This window comes from Leishmania major, chromosome 17 (genome assembly GCF_000002725.2).
Source record: "Leishmania major strain Friedlin complete genome, chromosome 17".
Classification (NCBI taxonomy): domain Eukaryota; phylum Euglenozoa; class Kinetoplastea; order Trypanosomatida; family Trypanosomatidae; genus Leishmania; species Leishmania major.
In genome coordinates, this window is record NC_007258.2 from 520711 (window position 1) to 539942 (window position 19232).

General features: G+C 62.7%; 5 protein-coding genes across 5 annotated transcripts; all 5 read left to right on the forward strand.

Annotated features, from left to right (window-relative positions):
• Nucleotides 1–410: 410 nt before the first annotated feature.
• LMJF_17_1060 (hydrolase-like protein) lies at nucleotides 411–2561 on the forward strand (the record flags this gene model as incomplete). The annotated part of the gene is made up of 1 exon (XM_001682311.1): nucleotides 411–2561. The coding sequence occupies one exon, from the start codon at nucleotides 411–413 to the stop codon at nucleotides 2559–2561; it is 2151 nt and encodes a 716-aa protein (XP_001682363.1).
• Nucleotides 2562–4535: 1974 nt separating this feature from the next.
• LMJF_17_1070 (conserved hypothetical protein) lies at nucleotides 4536–6122 on the forward strand (the record flags this gene model as incomplete). Its single annotated transcript, XM_001682312.1, has 1 exon — nucleotides 4536–6122. One exon carries the CDS (start codon nucleotides 4536–4538, stop codon nucleotides 6120–6122), a length of 1587 nt encoding a protein of 528 aa, XP_001682364.1.
• Nucleotides 6123–8336: 2214 nt separating this feature from the next.
• Nucleotides 8337–10559, forward strand: LMJF_17_1080 (hypothetical protein; the record flags this gene model as incomplete). Its single annotated transcript, XM_001682313.1, has 1 exon — nucleotides 8337–10559. One exon carries the CDS (start codon nucleotides 8337–8339, stop codon nucleotides 10557–10559), a length of 2223 nt encoding a protein of 740 aa, XP_001682365.1.
• Nucleotides 10560–12194: 1635 nt separating this feature from the next.
• Nucleotides 12195–16127, forward strand: LMJF_17_1090 (putative ubiquitin hydrolase; the record flags this gene model as incomplete). The annotated part of the gene is made up of 1 exon (XM_001682314.1): nucleotides 12195–16127. The coding sequence occupies one exon, from the start codon at nucleotides 12195–12197 to the stop codon at nucleotides 16125–16127; it is 3933 nt and encodes a 1310-aa protein (XP_001682366.1).
• Nucleotides 16128–17032: 905 nt separating this feature from the next.
• Nucleotides 17033–18664, forward strand: LMJF_17_1100 (3-oxo-5-alpha-steroid 4-dehydrogenase-like protein; the record flags this gene model as incomplete). The annotated part of the gene is made up of 1 exon (XM_001682315.1): nucleotides 17033–18664. The coding sequence occupies one exon, from the start codon at nucleotides 17033–17035 to the stop codon at nucleotides 18662–18664; it is 1632 nt and encodes a 543-aa protein (XP_001682367.1).
• Between the last annotated feature and the right edge of the window lie 568 nt (nucleotides 18665–19232).

Here is a 19232-nt window from a genome sequence, read left to right on the forward strand (position 1 = left end):
CGCCTCCCCACTTTTCCGCCGCACTCATTTGTGTGCTTTCACCGTGCGCCGCCTTGTGCGCCTCTTTTGTTAGTGTCCTTAGCAGTGATCCATCACTCCCCCTCCCTCCCTCCCCCGCCGCACTGTTCTGATTTTCTAACCCTTTCCGTCGGCGCGCGTCCCCGTTTGCGTAGTGGTGCGACGGTGGTAGCGTTCAAGCTCGCATGTCTGGCACGACGCTGTCTGCAGGAGTGCCGGGGCAGTCGGAAGGCGCGGCAAACCCTCGTTCATCTTCCCTGAACGCTCCTCGCAGCGATGCAGGCGCCACGGGTGGCGTGGCTGCTGCCGTCGCCACCGCCACTGTCGGCTCAGTCTGCCCAGGCGGGGAGCCACGGAAGCGGAAGCCACCGCGCGTTCCGCGGACGCCAGAGATGGTGGTGAGAGTGCGCGACTGCCCCGCTTCCCAAATGCAAATCGATATCTGCTACCAGTGCTTCGGCAACCCCGATGATGGGCTGCCGGCGGTGCTGCTGATCGGCGGCCTCAACATGCAGCTCACCGCGTGGGATGAGTCCTTCTGCGAATCTCTTGTGTACGCCGGCTTCTATGTGATCCGCTACGACAACCGCGATATCGGGTATTCCACCAAAATCGAAAACTGCGGTAAGATCAAGGCGCCGATGCTGCTGCTGCCCGGCCGCGCGGCCAAGTGGCTCGGCGAGGAACTCCCTTATCAGCTGGAGGACATGGCGGCAGACGCTTGGGCGCTTCTCGACGCACTGCACATCCCCTGCGCGCACTTATTCGGCATCAGCATGGGGGGAATGATTGCGCAGCTGGCGGCACTGCAGGCGCCAGAGCGGACGATGAGTCTCACGAGTGTCATGTCGTCGACGAACGCGCCGGACCTTCCGGAGCCGGAGCTGTGGGTGAAACTTTGGATGCTGCGCTGGCCACCGCGCAACTGCACCGTCGATGAGTTGCTGGAGTTCCGCGTCCACTCGCTGCGCCACCTCCTCCGCTACGCCTTGCCCCCCGACGGCGAGTACCTGAAGAGGCGGTTCTTGATGTCGCTGCGGCGTAGCTCCTACGCGGATGGGTTAGTGCGGCAGGCCGCCGCGATCCGCCGCGCCGCCGGGCGCGATGCGCTGCTGCAGCAACTACACGTCCCCGCCCTTGTCGTGCATGGTGTGCATGATGTTGTGGTGCCGCCGATGAACGGCTATCGGACGGCGACGATGTTGCCGTATGCGCGGCTGCTCGTGCTGAAAAGCATGGGCCACTATTTCCATCCGGCCTTCTTTTCGACTATCATTGCTGTATTTGTGGACATGGCAGCCTCGACAGATCCTGCGAAGCGACACCTGCGCCCGGTGCTGCCGATAACGAGCGGCGATAGCGCCGACGACCGGGGCGCGGGGGGGAAGTCAGCATCGGTGGAAGAGTTGGGCGCTTGTGATTACGAGGATGAGCCCTCTGGCGAGCCAGGCGACGCTATAGATCCGAAGACACGCATGATGGCGTCACTGGGCGAATACATTGTGCCGGTCGTCGCAGATGCTGAGTCTCCGATCGGAAAGGCGGTCTGCCGGTCAGTCATGGTGGCCATACCGGGTGGCAACAGCAACCCAGCCGTGCCGGAGGCCGTCATAGTGGAGAACCTTTTTCAGCGTGATCCCTACGCAGCGGTGAGCGTGCCGACACCAGCCATCGCGAAGCGCCCAGTGCCGTCGTCGTCGCCACAGTCGGCAAAGCAGCGGGCCGCACCTGCGGTATCCACTGGTGACGGGCTGATGATCGCTTCGTTACGGGATGCCAGAAGGAAAGTGCAGCGGTCGTCGTCTCGGGCTGCCAAGCTGCGCTCATCTCCTCCGCCATCACGCATGGAAGGCGCTAAGCCGTTTGTATCGTGCAGCCCCTCGCGCTGGCATGAGTTGGAGCCGTTCCCTCAGCGCAGGGCTGCTGCTGCTGCTGTGGGCGGAGCTGGCATATCGGAGCTCAGCAGAGGTGGTCGTCCTTCGGCTGAGAAGACGGCGACAGGGTTCCCCGGCTCTTTCTCGTCGGCATCCTCCTCGGTAGCTGCCCTGGCTGTGGAGACGCCCGCTTGCTCGGCCGTTAAAGCCGCCGAGGCGGCTGAGGCACCGCTGTGGCATCGACTTCCTCGTTTCCACCCAGTGGTGGCGGGAGTCACCGTGGAGGAGTACTTGCGCACGCATCCGACAGCGCCAAAGGGTAGCGGCATTATACCCGCCACTGCTGCGGGCAGCACGGCGGTTGCCGGGGCTGGAAGGGCGAGCGAGACGGCTGCAGCCGTCCAGGCAAACGACGACGCGACACTCTCCGTTAGCGCGGCGAATGGTGCAGTGGCGCCTCGTGATGCGGCTTTGGCAGCTTCACCAATGGCGCCCACTGTTGCGGTCACCGGGGGCGGTGCGGTAACAGTCAAAGCAGCGCATGATGAGTCACCTTCCCTCTCCCCCGCGTCCCGCGTCTCATCGGAGGAGCGACGCGCTGATGAAGCCTTCTTGCACTCCGAGGCGCCGCAAGACGTTGTCAAGGCATCCTCCTTCACCTCCCTGTGAGAGCGACGGTGGAGGGGGATGGGGTAGGGGCTGCGATTTACTAGAAAGCTTGATATTTTCGTGAGAAGGAGAGGGGGAGGGCGTGACGTACGCGCAACATGCGTGTGTCAAGCTGCCCGCTCGTGCAGCTGCGATGGTCTATCTGATATCGAACGTGCGAACAAACAAAAAACGTTGCACATGCACCCGACTCCGTCCGCGCCGATGCTTCGGACGAAGGAGGAAAAAGACGACAGGCCTCATGACCATAACCCCCCTCCCTCTTATGACATGTGCACACTATCTGCTTTTCGATTGCTCTGTGCGTGCGTGTGTGTGTGTGTGTGTGTGTGTGTGTGTGTGAGCCGATAGCGCATCAAAGAGCGCCGCGAGACTGAGAGACACAATATCAGGAAGAGCAGGCAAACAACAGCGACGAGCGAGGACGCACAGCAGGAGGGACCCACCACCCAGCTTCTATGGTGCATAGGAATCAAGGTCATCCTCCAGCCCAACCGCTGCCGAGTGGCAAGCTGCGCATCGCCTGGTGGCTGATGCCACAGTATGCACAGGAGGTGCAGGGTGAAGAGAACCAAAATAACAGCTCACTGTGCGCGCGCATGCGCTCATGCCTCTTGAGACGCTTCGTCCTGCGTCTGCACAGCTTCTCCGCCATTCGTTCCTTCTTCTCTCCTCTCTCTTTCGTGTGCTCGCCTCTGTGATGGGTGCTGGCATTCGCTTGTCCCTGATGCGCCGGTGCATGTGGTTTGCCCTCGCATGGTTGGGTGTACGTGCGCAGCGGTGGTCGTGTGCCTCTCTCGGGTATATCCCTCCCACCACCAACACCAACTTCCTCATTCCATTCAATCGGACATGCATTGCCGCTGTCCGCTTCTCCCGTTTTCCTTTTCGCCTCTCTTGATAGCCACACGTCCGCACGTTCTTGTCGTTGAGCTTGTACGCGCTTGCTGCCGCTGCTGCCCACGCGGCCAGTGTGGTGCTCGCGCCTCCCCGGGCCCACTGCCAAACACCGAACATAGTGACACGTTTTCGATCGGTTCTTTCGCCTCCTTTGTTTTGTGTTTTGGTGCCTAGTGCACCCCACCCTCTCCAGCCTCCGTACGCTCCGCGTCTTCTTTGCATCCGCCCTTTCCTTCTCTCGTGCATCTGCCTTCCCAAACACCACGCCGCACGCCTCCATCGCTGTTTGCATCCGTCAGCACAGAAACAGCCACGAACAAAGAAGAGGCGGAGCAACAACAGCGACGACGGAGACGTAGTTGATTCGTGTAAGGGGGTAAAGGAATGAATGCCATCAGTGACGATGCAGACAACGCCGCGGTGCCTAGTCAAGGTCCACGTCGCATCGCAGCGCAGCACACTCGGCGGGGTGCGGTGCTCCCAGATGCTAGGGGATCAGATGCCTCAGCGGCGTCGCTAGAGACAATGCCAGAATGGATGGCGGCTGCTCTGTCCCCGCCAGCGCTCGTACCGCTGCCAGTAACGGCGGCAAGTGCAAGCTCGCCGGAGATGAGCACGGCTGCAACCTCCTTTCCTCTGTCTACAGCGGCTCCTTCCGGTGTCTTGGACCGCGAAGCAGATGATAGTGGCGAGAGCAGCGATGTCGCCAGCGCTGCAACGCCGCAGCGAAGGCGAGAAAGCACCCAGGAGTGTTCCCTCAATGCTCGCCACCGCCGCGGCTCCTCTGACTCGTCGCACCGCGCACCACGCGCCCTCTCAGCTGACAGGACGCTACAGCAACTCTTGCCCCACTCGGAGAGTGACGCAGGCTTCTCCTTCATGCTTACAAGCAGTGATGCCATTCCGGATTCCAGAGACTGCCTAGGCACGACCAGCTACTGTGCTGGCCCGTCCGCTGGACCACTGGAAAACCCCTCTGCATCCACCGCGCTGCCAAACCGAGGGTCTGCCTCAACGACTCCTTTAACATCGAGGTTGCTGCTCTCCGCGCTGCACATCGTGAACTTGTCCACGATGCCTGTCACCCCTTTGAGCGACACACGTGTCCGCCACGACACGGATGTGGAGGGCACACCACTGATAGCGCCGTTAGTCAACGTTAACGGGCGGCCAGCAACACCAGAGCATAATCAGGAGCGGCAGCAGCGACCATACCACACAGGCGATCCGCAGTCTACGTCGCAGGATGCGGGCGCCGCAGCGGCGGCGATGCCTGACACGCCAGATCAACGGCAACTATCACAGATGCAGTACCCAGGCTTGCATCTAGAGCAGCGCCCCGGCCGCTTCCTCACATCAACTCATAACACAGATGCCACCATGCCCCGGATGACGGACCACACGTTCGTCAGCGCGGAGTTCTCCGCCATGCAACTCCTGCCGGCGCGACAGGTCGAGTCGCCGAGCCGCGACTCGGAGGCCGGTGGCGGTGTCGGCAGAACCGGCCCCGAGGCGTACCCACAGCAGTGGGCAAGCCGCAATGCGGAGTCGGAGGCAGGCAGTGGCTGGCACGATATTGCCCATCTCACGTCCCTCTTCCGCGCCATTCCACCGGCGACGAGCCCATCGTTGATGGGGGCTGCGCTTCTGCAGCAGGTGCGCATCGCCACCGCTGAGGAGCGTCGCGTGCGTCTTTTGTTCCACACTCGGCCGCGCATCCGGCTGAGAGAGCGTCCGCGGATGGTGATGAACCCGGTGCTCGACCGGCCAGGGTGGGTGCAGTCGCTGTGCTACCCTGTTCTCTGCATACCGTGTATGCGCAACACTATCTACTCGACACCGCTAAGCACAGTGATGCGGGCGTCATGCGAGACGGACTTCTTCGGGTCAGCGCAGCCAAGCGTTGCGTTCTTGGCTTCCGAGACGTCGGTGCTGCCCGGCGAGCAGCCGCGACCCGACTTCAGCGGGGCTGCCCACGGCGGCTCGCGCGCATTGGGCGCCCCGTTGACGACCGCCATGCCGACTGCCCCAGCTTTCTACCACGTACCCATCACGGCGCCGAGGCTAGCGCAGTCAAGTGCGTACCATCGCCGTGCTGATAGTGAGCTCCTTCTTCACCGTATGCCACTTCCGCCGCCCTTGAACCCGCTGAGCGGCATCGGTGAACGCGCAGCGGCAAACTCGCACAGGGAGCTGCTCATCTCCAGCATCGAGACGCCCAGCTGGCCGGTGCGGTTCGCCCACAATTGTAGTCACCTAATGTACCGGTGCTTCTGTGTGCGGTGTGCCATTGCTTCCCAGATGCAGGCGCTGCAGGTGGACGCTGACATACGCGGCGCTAAGATGACACTGTTTCCGCTCTGCACCTGTCTGGGGGCGGCGTCCAAGTCGCACACCGAAATCCTGTCCACGCTGTGTCTCCTGGACTTCCTCACGCTGGGCGCTCCGTTTGGTTGCTGCTGCTATCATGGACTTGGCTCCGCTTTCTACGGGTGGCACCTGCGCTACATGCTGCGTGCGCGGTATCGCATCTTCGCGTGGACGTCGATTGACTTACTCATCATGTGCTGCATCCCTGGTCTTGCGCTGGATCAGCAGGGGGCGGAGCTGTTGCTCAACGGCACGCCTGAGGCCACCGTAGGACTGCAGTTTATGGCTTAGTGGGCCCTAGAAAGGGAGGAGGGAGGGAGGGGAGGGGGGGGGGCGCAGCCATGCCCTGCTTCTCCCTTCTTCCTCCTCTCCTGCAGCGCGCACCCGCACACATGCATGCGTGTGACTATCGAGAAGGGTGACTCACTCTCGAATAAGGCCACGAAATGTGCGCAGTTCGGCGGTGTCGCGCAGGATAATGGGCGTATACATACACATGCGCGCGTGCTGGATGCGTTTTGGTGGGTCTGGCATCCCTTGGCGCCAGTGAGCTCATTGAATCGATACCGTGGAGAAGAGAAGCGCCGTGAAAAGGCTTTGAGGGACGGGGGAGGGGTGGTGGTCGTGGCGGCGGTGGTGCGTACTCAGACGCAAGGGTGATGTGTGTGCGTTTCCGTCAGCACTTCCATCATCTCTCTCTCTCTCTCTCTCTCTCTCGTTTCTGCCTCCCGCGCTTCTTCTTCCTCTTCAAGTGTGTGTGTGGGGGCTGGATGGGAGGCGCTGTCTAGGCCCGTCGCCTTGGCTGGGTATAGCGCGGCACCCCAACGCGGCATTCTGTTTCCGTCTGCTTGTCTGCATGTATGTATATATATATCATCTGTGTGTTGTTGCACGCTCGGTGCTGGTTTCTGCTGCTGTCGATTCTCGCCGTCTTGGGCCATGGATGCGCTGGTGGGTGGCGGATGTCCTCACGGCAGTTTGTTTCTTGTACGGCTGATCATGTTTTCTGCTGTGTGCGCGCGTGTGCTTTTTCTCGTTCTCGCTGTTGTACACGCGTAGGTGCGCGCTCTTATTTCGCTCATGTGCGCGTGCGCCTGTGTCTGTCGGTGGGCCCGCGACCTGTGCTGGCCTTGGTCGGCCCCTCCTTCTCCGAACTTCTACACTATGTAATACACTTTTCGTTCTCCCCTCTATGCATTTCTGCGTGTAAGTATGCGTGTGCTTCTTCGTTTCACGTTTTCGTCGCGGTTGCACCGCCCCCTCCCCCTCCACAAACACACACACACACACACACCGCTGCGGCCGCATCTCTTCCCCCTTTTCCCTTTCTCCGGGCTCACATGATTGATGTAGCGTGTAGTGTGCTGTATGTAAATATGTTGCATGTGTGTTGCATGTTGCACCTCCTTCATCTGGGCTCCCTCGCCCTCCCTCCCCAGTCTTTTTATGGACTTCTCTCGGCCCCGCTGTCGGTCGCCGCATCGTTGTTGTCACCCGTACCGCGCCTCTGCTCGTCGCCGTCTCTTTCACCATTTCTCCTCGGCGTTTCTTCTGTGTTGTGTGCGCGGCCTGCGTTCCTCCGGTGGGGCTCTTTCAGTACACCGGCTCCAATACGGCATACACACCGACACCGCCCCCCCCCCCCCCCCCCCCACACACACACACACACACACACGTGCGTGCACGCGAGCAGCTGTCGCAGCCCGCGCCCTTTCTACCGCTCCTCGCGCGCTCTTTGACCCTTCCCTCCCCCTGTCCTTCTTCTTCCTCTCTGCCTTGGATGAGTCGCGCGGAGCTGCCTCTCCATGGGCGTCACGGCGCCGCGCCACCCCTCTCTCTGTCGTTGGCTGCTCCGCATTACCCCCTTTCGCTGTTCGTTGCAAGACCGCCAGGGGTTTCGGCAACGGCGCGGCAGAGAAGGGGTGGCGCGGATTACGGCTACCGACCGACACAGGAGGAGACACGGGAGTGGCGAACTTGCGTTGAAAGAAGCTGGCGAGCACGGTGCGCAGGGAGCGGGATGGGACCTGCTCCCTGCTCAGAACGCGTGCTCACATGAACGCAACATACCACACGCCACCAACCCTTATTTTCGAAACGAAAGAAGCTAACAGAATCGGACACTGCATGCCTGCGTGTATGCATTCTCTTAACTGTGTACAACCATACTGTGTGCAGCTGGCCGTCACCGCCCCCCCCCCCCCCCCCCCCCCCCCGCTCCCCCCCGCTCCCCGTGCTTTCCGCAAGTGAGGGCTCATGGAAAGCATATTCCTGTGCGTCATGCGAATGGCCAGAGGGAAGGCATGAGCAAGGCTTCATGACGGTGTGAGCACGTGTGGCCACCTGGAGCAACAGAAAATGTGCAGAGGATGCGGACACGTGGGCCTGCTGAACATCCTTTTCTTTCACCCATCTTTACCTTTTCCCGTCTCCGCGTTCTCGATGCACCCATGACTACACCCGCAGACACTGAGACACCCAATAGCCGCACGCACGCAGCCGAGCATGCTCTTCTCTGCGACTCGTCAGCTGCGTGCCCTGCGCGCCAAGCAGCACGCGACACGGGCAGTTGTGGAGGAGCAGATGGCGGCCTACGAAGCCGCCAGGTACGCGTACGAAGCTGCGCAGCGTCAGGAGGCGGAGTTGCGAGCGATGTTGCGCGCCGCGGAGGCACGCACGGCACAGCTGCTCCGAGACTTCGACGATGCGGAGGCGCAACTGCGCAACACCACGACCGACCTCAGCCACACTCAGTCTCTCTGTCACTCTCTGGAGAGTCGCATCGCAGAACACGTCAGGTGTCAGCGCTCGGCTGTGCTGCTGCTGGCTCCGCCATCTTCGTCGATGTCGCAGTCATCAGCACCGCCACGGCTGTGCCACATGGATCCGTACAGTCTCTTGCACACGCCCACGGGTGAGGCCTTTACGTACGACCTTGTCGAACTCAGCAGTTGCGCGTCGGCGGACCAGGCGGTGGGGATGTTCATCCGTGGAGAGAGCGATGACGGTAGTGAGACGGAGGGCAGAAGCGACGCGGAGGTTGTGGGGAACAACGATGAAGGTGATGATATCGACGCAGAGGCGAACCAGCTTCCAAGCAGCCCAAGCATCACGTCTCTCTTGACTGAAGCCGTCCGGGACGCGCTTCACGGCTATCACTACACGCTCCTGTGCACGTCTTCTGGTGGCTGCCGCCTTTGCGCCCAAGACGAAAATCTGACGAACAAGGTGTGTCCAGCCACAACGCCTTTAACCAGCGACACGCCAGCCGCGGCATGCGGACAGCCCCGCAAGCATCGGTGGACGTGCCAGCCAGCGAGCTTGTGTCTGCGCCTCCTTCAGCTCCTTCAGCGAGAGGCGGCGCGCAGTGGCACTCGTGCGCTCAGCATCACTATCGCTGCCGGCTGCGTTGGTGAGAGGGAGGCGGCACGCATCCATGGGCCAGGAGTCACGACAAGGACAGCGTCGGCCGAAGCATCCGATCGTGCAGCTGCGGCGTGTGGCTGGACGGACCTGCTTCTGTCGGCAGCCGCGCGGCACCAGCAGGTGACCGTCTCCATGGAGGCTGCACCGTCACAAGAGCGCGAGGAGACGGCACTGCCATCGATGACGTCCGATGTGAGGGACATGCGGGGAACAAGCGGCAGCAGCGCTGGAGCCGGTTCTTGGCTCGACGACGGTTGCACGCGCCCCAACGACCGCCAGAGTTTACTGCTGTCGACACCTTCCGCAGCTGCGGCCAAGGGGGTTCCGCTGACGACACATACGCCCACCCTCGAAGGCGTGCCTGTAGGCTCCATCGAGGCGGCAGCTTTCTGGCTGCGGGAGGTCGGCCTCCTCTCCACACCGGACACCTCGAACATCCCCAAGGACAGGGTAGCGCTGCGATCCTCTACCGCGACTTCAACCGGGCACGTCGATGCGCAGGCGACGACTGCTGCTTCCTCTGTGGTGGTTCTCCTCGTTGGGGTGGACAGCCAAGACGCAACAGGCAAGCTACACAGGAGCCTTCTGCGCATCGTCAGCGACGCTCACTTCGATCTGGGGTGCCTTGCTCATGCCAGGCCGCTGCTGAAGAGCGGCCGCGGGGGCATCAATGTCGATCCTCCCGCGTGCTGCTCTCCTTCGACGTTCGCACTGTACATGTCTCATGTCTTGGGGGCCGTTGCTCGCGCGGCCGCCGCAAAGACGCCGGATGCGCCGGACACAGGGCGGTGTGGCACACTGGTGAGCGGTGAGCACGATGGCACTGCTGCGAGTTCTCCCGTTCCGATGCTGCTGTTGCAGCGAGCCGAGGTGGCGCCCCTCGCCGCCTGCGAGATACGCGCTACTGCTCAAAGTATCTCTTTGCAATGCCCAGCCGAGGTGTGTGCAATCTGGACCGCAGCTCGCAGACACGCCTCCTCGCGTTCTCAACTCGATGCGGCCTGGTCGCTCTGGGCGGCGCTGCTGCGACCTGTGTTTGGAGGGAACAGCAAGGCACTGTGGCTGCATTGCACAAGCGGTGGCGGGCGTGGCGGCGGCAGCAGAGGCACCGACGGCAGCGTAGGCTTCCACGACTCTACAGAGAGCGCCTCTCGCCCCGACGACCTTCCTTCTCCGCCCGTCCCCTGCGACGATGCAGCAGTGCTTCGGCTGAGCTCGCTTTTCTGCCGACTGGTGCGCCACGACGCCGTCGCCTCCGAGGTGTCCCCAGACCTGGCGCGTCTTGTGCGCGTCTGCCTGTGAGACGTCAGTGCTCGCCGTCCACGCCATCCGTGCGCGAACGCCCTGCCCATTGTCGACCGGGGACGCACACCACCACGACACGCCCTTGCGCGCACCTCTTTCACACGGCCGCTGCCGTTTCAAGCGTCAGGAGGCGTTGTCCTTCGCCTTGCTCTCTGCTAGAGGGGTCGTGCCTCCTCTCCTTCGCGGCGCGCCCCCCAGCAGCTTTTCAGCGTGCTACCGCCTCTGTGGTGTGGTAGACCGCACCGCATAGACAAAACAGCCCCATAAACACTCCTCGGCCCTGAGCGAGCTCGCGCTAGGAGGGATACGGCGCCGGTGAACGCATCAGTTACGTGGGCAAGTAGACGTGCAAGCTCCTCTCTCGCGGGTGTGCGAGAGAGTGGGGCTGAGAGAGTTCAGGCACCTGTTTTGCATGCCAGGAGGTGTGCGGGCGGCAAACCCTCACCCCTCGATCCCTCCTCTCTGGCCATCCTCATCTCCCACTTCCCTTGACTGTGACGTTGCAACTGACGGTTGCGACCACACGATTCGCCTCTCCGCGCACCTCCTCCATGACCTGTTCCACTGCTTCCCTTCCTCCGCCCCACTCCCCTCTTTCACCGTGTTCTTCCTTTTCGCCGCCCCCCCTCCCCCCGCTGCGGATCCTCGACTCTTCCATACGGGTGCGACTCTCTATGCGTGCTGCCGCATCAGCAGCACCGCCTTTCTCTCCCTTTCTCTGTCTCCGCCGCCACCAACCAGAACTGCCATCGTCACACACGTGTGACGGCTTGCGGCCTTCATACAGTTCGGTACGCGCACACGCGCTCATAAGAGGCGACTGGCGCTCGTGCGTTTGTTCATCGAAGACGCGCGGTAACATCATACTCCCATACATTCCACACCCCTCTCTCTCTCTTTCTGCCCCCCCCCCCTTTCTCACGCACCCACTTGCCTTCAACTCCCGCGAACGTCGGTCGTTCTGCGCACATCGCCGTTCAGAGGAGGGAACGGAGGCGGCGGCAGTGCGAAAGCGAAGAAGCAGCACGTGCACTTGAGCGACCCGATCATAGACCAAGGAGAACACGCAACGCGCAGTCCGCAGTGGCGGCTGGTCTCCCCCCAGTACGCAGTGTCTCGTATCCATTTCTGCTGGCCCTCTCCTCTTATAGCGCTATTTGGTTTTCCTGCTCCGCCTCTCCTCCCTTCACTGGGCCTTTCTACATGCTCACGCTCTCGTCCCCTTTCGCACCCTTGATATCATAGACATTGAGTAGTCGTTTCTCTCACTGCCCTCCTTTTTCCCTGGCCAACATTGCGTGTGCGTGTGTGTTTGGCTCCTATTGTATGTTGCTTGCTCTTTCCTCGTCGGTCGTGCGGCTCTTCTCTATTATCACTGGCGCTGCGCGTCGGAGTCTTGTCGGCACTCTCTCTGACCGTCTCTCCCGCGCCGACGCACAAACACGCGCGCGCGTAGAGACGTGCGCTGTGTCGCGCAGCTCCAGGTCACTTCCTCCGACCTGCACGCCATTGCTTCATATTGCAGGTGGCGGGTACGTGTTGCCGTCTCTGTCGGTCGGTGGCGCGTGGTGAACGCCGCACTTCCCACCTGGGAGCGCCCCTCCCCTCCTCTACTCCACCCCGCTGAGTCTTATGAGTCATGGTCGGCGTATGCTTGAGGCGCAGGCGCAGAAGGAGCGTACGTCCGGCACCAGTGAAGACTGCCGGCTGGACGACGGGCACCTGCGCAACGGCAGCCGCGCCTTCAACGACGACGGAACGCCGGTGCGACCCTCACGCGGCGGTGCGCGCCCAAGCGGTAGCGACCGCGGCAGGGATGACGGACACGACGACACCGCCCTCGTCTCCCCACCCCCTCGCCCGAGCGTGAGACTTGGATTCGGCCGCGCTGGTGACGGTAGCGCGAGTGCCAGTAGCGTTGCTACCGCAGCAGGCAGTGCGCTCGGGGCTACCGTGGCCGAAACTGCCAACCGCCAACAGCGAATCAGCGGCATCGGACCTTCTCCCGCTGCACCATTCTCCTGCGCTCGCCTGGCCGTGCCACGTCGACTGCAGTCGTCGGACGCGGCGGAAGGCGTGCGCGTCAGCGCGGCTCGGCACATCGACGTGGACGCGGAGGAGGGGGAGAATGACGACAATGTCAGGAAAATGCGCGGCACTCTCGCGGAGGCGGCGACAAGAGGCTCACCAAGGCGGAAAGGAGGAGGCGGCCGAGACGATTCGCTGGCCGGTGGTGACTCGGCACAGCGCTGCATGTCTTCTGAGGCCCGCAGCCGCAGCCGCACGGGCGGCAGCGGCCACTCCTCTGCGAGCGGCTTGCGCTATCCCGTGTCGCGAGTGAACGCTTCGGCCTCGACTGCGACGCTCTCAGCGGCTCCGCATGATCTGCCAAGTCCTCTCGACCGAAGCCGTACCGGAAGCCGCTCACCGCCACCGATGACGGCGCTGCAGAAGGCATCGGCTTCTACTTCTCTATTTCGTCAGCCTCGCGCGACCCCTCTACCGGCGCCAATAACTGCCGCCGTTCTTCGCCCGAGCAACACGGAGTCTCGTGCAAGCCCAACGCCCGACACGGGCACAGCAACCGCGGTAACCCATGCTGCTCGTCAGCCACCACCACTACGACAGGAGTCATCGTCGCGGAGCGCTGGCGGCCCAGGCTTCACAACGGCGATGGCACCAGCAGCGAAAACTCCTCCGTTGCAGATGCTCATATCACCGGCTTCTCCTCCGTTACGGGCTGGGGTGTCGCCGCGCATGCTTCCGCTGCACCCTACCAGGGCGGATGCCAGCACCGCGTCCATGTTCCTCTCCCGTGCGGCCAGCGCAAGCACCGTCACCACTACGGTGGCCACGACTCCTTCCTCCTCGCAGGCGCAGCTTCCGCCGCCGGTCGGCTCGCAGGTGTCGCCTTATGAGTTGCAACAGCATCAGCCGTATCCGATGCCGCCCACGCCGTCGTCCACGGCTGCTGCAGTCATGCCATCCCGCTTCGTTGTGCACCACGACATTGGCGATCTCGCTGGGGACGCCGCCGGGGAAGACCGCGCCGCAACAGAGGCGGAACCGTACACTCTTCTCCGCTCTACCAAACCGCTTTCTCAGAAAAGTGAGCCTGCAGAGGCGACGACTGCTGGGCCTGGGTGGCAGTCAGCGCCACCGTCGCCTCTGCCGACAAGCGCTGAGCTGCTAGCCCGTCCGCGACTGCCGCTGCTTCCGGAGGCGACGGTGCCGTACGACGAAGTGGGCATCACCCCGTTGGCGAACAGAGTGGACCGCCGTATCTATCCCTTTATGCGTGATTTCAGTGGCTTCCACAACACTGGCAACGATTGTTACGGCTGCAGCCTGCTGACGATGCTGCTGCGCAGTGAAGTGTTTCGTCGTGCGTTGCACGCCTCACCGCTCGTGTGCGCGATGCGGCGCTATGAGGCTCTCCTGACGGGTAAGGTGGAGCGGCGTGTGCTGTGGACGAGCGGGTACGTCAACGCTGCAGCGGAGACGAAGGCGAAGAAGACGGCGGCGCGGAAGCGCGCCCGGGCTGCTGGATGGTCTGCCGATGCCAGTGACGACGGTAGACAGACGGAGGAAGCGTCAGTTGCGGGTGTCTGCGGCTTGCCTGACACCACGCCAAGAGCTCCGGCGGAAACGCTGGCGCACGCGCAGTACGTGTGGCGCCCCACTGCAGATGTCCAGCACACGCTCGACGTCCTCGACACCTTCTCCCTGAGCGAGCTAGAGGATGTGCTAGAGGTGGATCTGGAGGCTCAGTGCGTCCCCGCTACGCTGCATGGCGCGCTCGCCGCACTTGCACGAGCGCAGCGCTGGCGTGAACACATGACGACGCTCGTGAACATGCCACAGATGCAGGCGGCGGAGCGGCAGCGCCTTCTGGAGGCGAAGATTTACCACGACAATGATCGAGACTTTGACGGGCAGGTTTACACGTACGGCATTCGACTCAACGCCGTGGCCAACTTGTTTGATGGCGAGTTCTTCCTCGGTGATCAGGAGGATGCGCACGAGCTGTTCGTGTCGGTCATGGCGAAGCTGGAGACTGAGGCGGTCAAGTTTCAGCATCGGTGCGATGAAGTACTCGAGCGCCGCTCCTCTGTCACCCCAACGGAGGGGAGTAACGCGGAGGACGAAGTCGACGAGGAGGTGGAGTCGGGGGAGGGGAGGCCCGACAACGAAGAGGGGGCGAGCTTCGCGGAGAAGCGTCTGCTGCACGGGGCTCGCGCATCCTCCGCCTCCTCCATGAGCCCATCGGATGTTCCGGCTGCTGCTAGCCCACCGAAACAACGCCGCCTGTCTGTCTCTACAACCGCGGGGGAGGTGTGGATCAACACGCTTGTGCAGACGCGACTCCTCAACATCATTCGATGCCGCACCGGCGAGTGCCGCCACGAGATCGTCACAGACGAGGTCTGCGTGAACCTCTCCGTGCACATTCCAGAGGCGCCCCTGACATCTCCGCCACCCGCGCCACCTCTGCCGCCACGGTCGTGCTTCCCCGCGCAGCCGCCGCCGCTTTCGCCCACGCCCATCGTTCCCTCATCCTCGATTGCGGCGTCTGTGGCAGCCCCGCTGCCAGCTGTGGATGGAGAAGGTGGCCGGGGCTGCTCCCTCGCGAACCTCTTGCACGACTCCATGGCGTACGAAGCGCTGAGCGAGTACCGGTGTGACTGTTGCGGCTCGCGGACCTCTCAGTTCCAAGGCGGGTGCTTCTACACACGTCCGCCGCCGCTGCTGGTGCTACAGTTGAAGCGGTTCGCGACCCAGTTTGTGAACGGCACCATTATCATCCAGAAGAATAGCCGCCGTGTCGCGGTGGAGGACAAGCTGGTAATTCACGCGCTGCCCAGTGCAGGGGAGTGGCATGCGGGGCAGCGGCGACGGGAGCGGCAACACCGGTGCAGTCTGGACCCCGTGGAGCCCATAGAGGTGACCGAGGCAGTGGAGGACGCGCGTGAGGGCGCGGGGTGCTGCCCATACTACGACCCCGACAAGAAATGCTTCTCTGCCGCTCTGCAGGAGGCCTGCGACGTGAGCGGGGGCGGTGGACTGGCAGGGCGGGATGGTTTGAAGGATGAGAAGCACGATGGCACGGGCGACGACTTCCTCACGACTCTCGCTGCTGCAGCTCCTCCCTCTTCTCTTGTGCGGGCCATTCGGTGCCTTTACCGCCTGCGGAGCTGCGTCCTGCACCTCGGCCAAAGCCTCCACTACGGCCATTACGTGTCGGACTTTGCCGTCGACGGCGAGGAGGATGGCGACGATGGGGAGACTGCCAGAACGTGCTGCACGGCGGAGCAAGAGGCAGGTGTAAGCTCCACCTCTCAGGCGACGCTGAATTCTTGCAGTGCTGCACGACGGCGCTGGCGCCGCGCGAACGACGAGCGGGTCGAGGTGCTCAGCGACGAAGTGGTGCAGGCCCGCCGTGCCGGCTGCTCCGACACCTACCTTCTTCTATACGAGAGGGTCGAAGAGGAACGGGTGTGGTGCCCTGTCGAGGCGGTGCTGCCGACGCCTGTCTATCGAAGCTCCGAAGGGGACAAGACTTGAGGCAACGCGGGCGGGTCGTCGCATCTGCAAGAGGCGCAGCTGTAGGACTAGGCTGCGTGTGCGGGCTGAGCCACGGCAAGCCTCTCCTCCTCCTGTGGTGGTGGTGGTGGTGGGGCACTGTGTGGGGGCACCGACTTCGTATATCCCGCCCTCTACCTCATCACCCTCCTCGTGCTCATGCATGAGGTCGCCTTCTCGCAGTCGAACACCGTTAGGCACCACTGATGAAGCCCCCTCCCCTGCCGTTTACTTGACCCCCTTCCTCAAGGCAAGGTTGTTTGCATGTATAAGTATGTAATATCAAGCAGTGCCGAAGGGGCTCGAGGGAGAAAGGCAGACGGCGCGGCAATTGACGCGGCCGCTCTCGTGTTCCGTGTGCCCGGTGGTGGTGTTCTCGATTACCGCGGCGGCTCCCTGCTGTCGCAGCTGCGAGGCTGCGCCCCAGATACGTCTCGCTCGCTCTCTCCCCCTCCCTCCTTTGCTCAGTTCTGTAAGTGCTTCTTTCCCACGCCCTCGCGTGATGCACTTGAACGCCCCCCCCTCTCCTGCCCCACCCTCATCCTCTCTCTCCGCCATCGGTACCTTCTCTCACTACTTGCTCGTCATGGCGGTGTTCAGCCGACCGTCCCCGCCCCCTCCTTTCCCGTTCCCCGCGGCAGACGCGTGCGCGGAGAAACATCGAAAGCCTCGTCCTTTCTTGCACACACCTTTACCAATACACAGACGTAGACGTGCTGGCATTGCCGCACCTTTCTCCGTCCCTGTGCCCATCTCGTCACCTTGGTTGCGGCTTGCAAGTTCGCCCAGGTGAACACCTCCATGTATGTCTGTGGATCTCTGTGCTTGGGCGGCCTTTGATCGTTCCCCCGCTCTATACAGCAGATAAAAATCTGCCTTTCGGGGCCATGTCCGCTGATGCGCGTATCGCTATCATCGCCGTCGTGCACCTTGCGCTGACGTGGGTACTGCTGCGCTACATCGCAGATTCCGCCATGCCCTTCTACGTGTACCGCGAAGACAGCAGCTCTGCCGGTGCCGCCCACGGTGCCTCTGTTCACACGGCGGCGACGCATGAATGGGACCTGTGGCCGCCCTTCCTCGTGCCGAGCCAGGAGGCGTACGTTGCACAGCTCGCCCGACAGCAGCGCGCGACGTCGGCTGCCGATGCTGTCGCCCTCAACAGTCGTGTGGTGTGGCGCAGTAGCGCGTTCCACCTCACGCTCGCCATCTTCACCTACGCATTGCTGAGGTTTGGCGTCACGGCCCCGTACGGCCGCCACTCCTGGTCCCTCGGCTTCCAGCTTACCCTCCCCTCGCGCGTCAGCTGGATGCTGCAGGAGAGTCCCACCATCTTCCAGGTGCTCTACCACGCCTTTCTAGAGTACCCGCGCCTCATGGGGCACAGCCCTTCACAGCCATCGCTGTGGCCAGCGTCCTCCTCTGCCTCCGGCCCGACTGGTGCTGGGATGCCCAGCAGCCATTCTTCGGCGGACACATGTCATTCCTACTGGGGCTGTGTGCGGGTCGCCTGCACGCAGCAGCACCTTGGACTCCTGCTCTTTGTTATCCACTACGTCCACCGCAGCTGGCTCTATCCGCTGTCGATCCCCGCCACCGCACGTGATGTGCCGCTCGTCGTTACGGGGATGGCGACCCTGTACTGTCTCTTCAACGGTCGCCTACAGGTGCTGGCGAGCGCAGGTGCGGCTGCCACGGCGTGTGCAGCCGACACGGCAGCGCGGTCTTCGGCATGCACTCCCGCGTACACGGCGTCGATGAACCTTGTGCGGTGTTGGCGCGAGCGCCACGCGCTGCAGTCTCTCAGCTCCCCCTCCTCCGCCTCCACCTCCGTCGGAGCTGCCGCTGTTCGCGTTGGCTGGTGGCTTCTTTTGGGCCTCTACGCTCTTGGCGTCTTGGGCGGCTCAGCGCTGTTCTTCCTCGGACAACGGATTAACATGCAGGCAGACTACTACCTGGTGCGTCTGCGCCGCGGTGACAAGGGCAGCATCAGCCACGGTGGCATCAAGCCGGTCGGACGGAGGGCGGTGAATGTGCACGGGGATGCGCTGGCGTCGTCGTCGTCGTCTGAGGCGTCTCGTGCTGCTCAGCACCGCAGTAGCGTTGACGGCTATCGCATCCCCGTCGGCGGTTGGTTCGACTCCGTCAGCTGCGCGAACTTCTTTGGCGAGCTTGTCGAGTGGACGGGCTACGTCATCGTCGTCGCGGCGACGTCTGCTGCTAGCAACGGCAGCTGCCTCTCCGTGACGACTGCCCTCGAGGAGGAATTACTGCGACCGCTCTCGTCGTCGTCTTGGTGGTCACTGATGAACCCGATCATGTGGCTGCGCCTCGTTGCGCGCGTGTTCTTCAGCGGGTCGGAGTCACGCCCGGCAGCTCTGGCGGCGTTTAGCTTCCTGGTGTACGTCTTCAGCAACTTGGCCCCGCGTGCGGTGGCGCATCATGCGTGGTACGCCAGGACGTTCGGTGACCTTTACACGAGGCTCGGCCGCCAGGCGCTCATACCCGGTGTGTACTAGGCGGGCGAGGCCGGCGTGCTGCTCCTCCCCTCGGTTGATCGGTCTTCGTCTCTTAGGCAAGCGCTCGGCCGTGAGAACGACACACACACACAGATGGAGCCCCTGCACGCACGCACACGTAGCCAGAGCGTGCTTCCCCCCTTGGCCCATGTATATCTAGCGCTGCTAACTGCGCCCATTCGCGTCTACTACACGGGAGTGGTGAAGCGGTGTAAACAGATCTGTGAAGGTTGGAGATTACAGCCTCGCCTTCTCCTCTTGGTCCTCCGCCGCGCTTGTCACCTTCCTGTTCCTGATTCAAGCCCTTCATAGGGTCGGTACTGTGGCATGTGGTCTCCATCGCAGCGATGGGGGGGGTGCGCGTTGTGCATCTCTCTGGACAATCGTTGCGATGACATCCACGACGCTGCCCGTTCAATCTCTCAGCGGCCGCTGTACTCTCCTGACCCTACGCGCCGCCATTCTTGTCGTTCCCAATGCTTGCTGTCTGTCTCTCTAACTCTGTCTCTGTCTTTTTCTTTTCCAGCCACAGTAGAGTTGTCGTAAGGGGTGTGTGCAGCGCTCACGC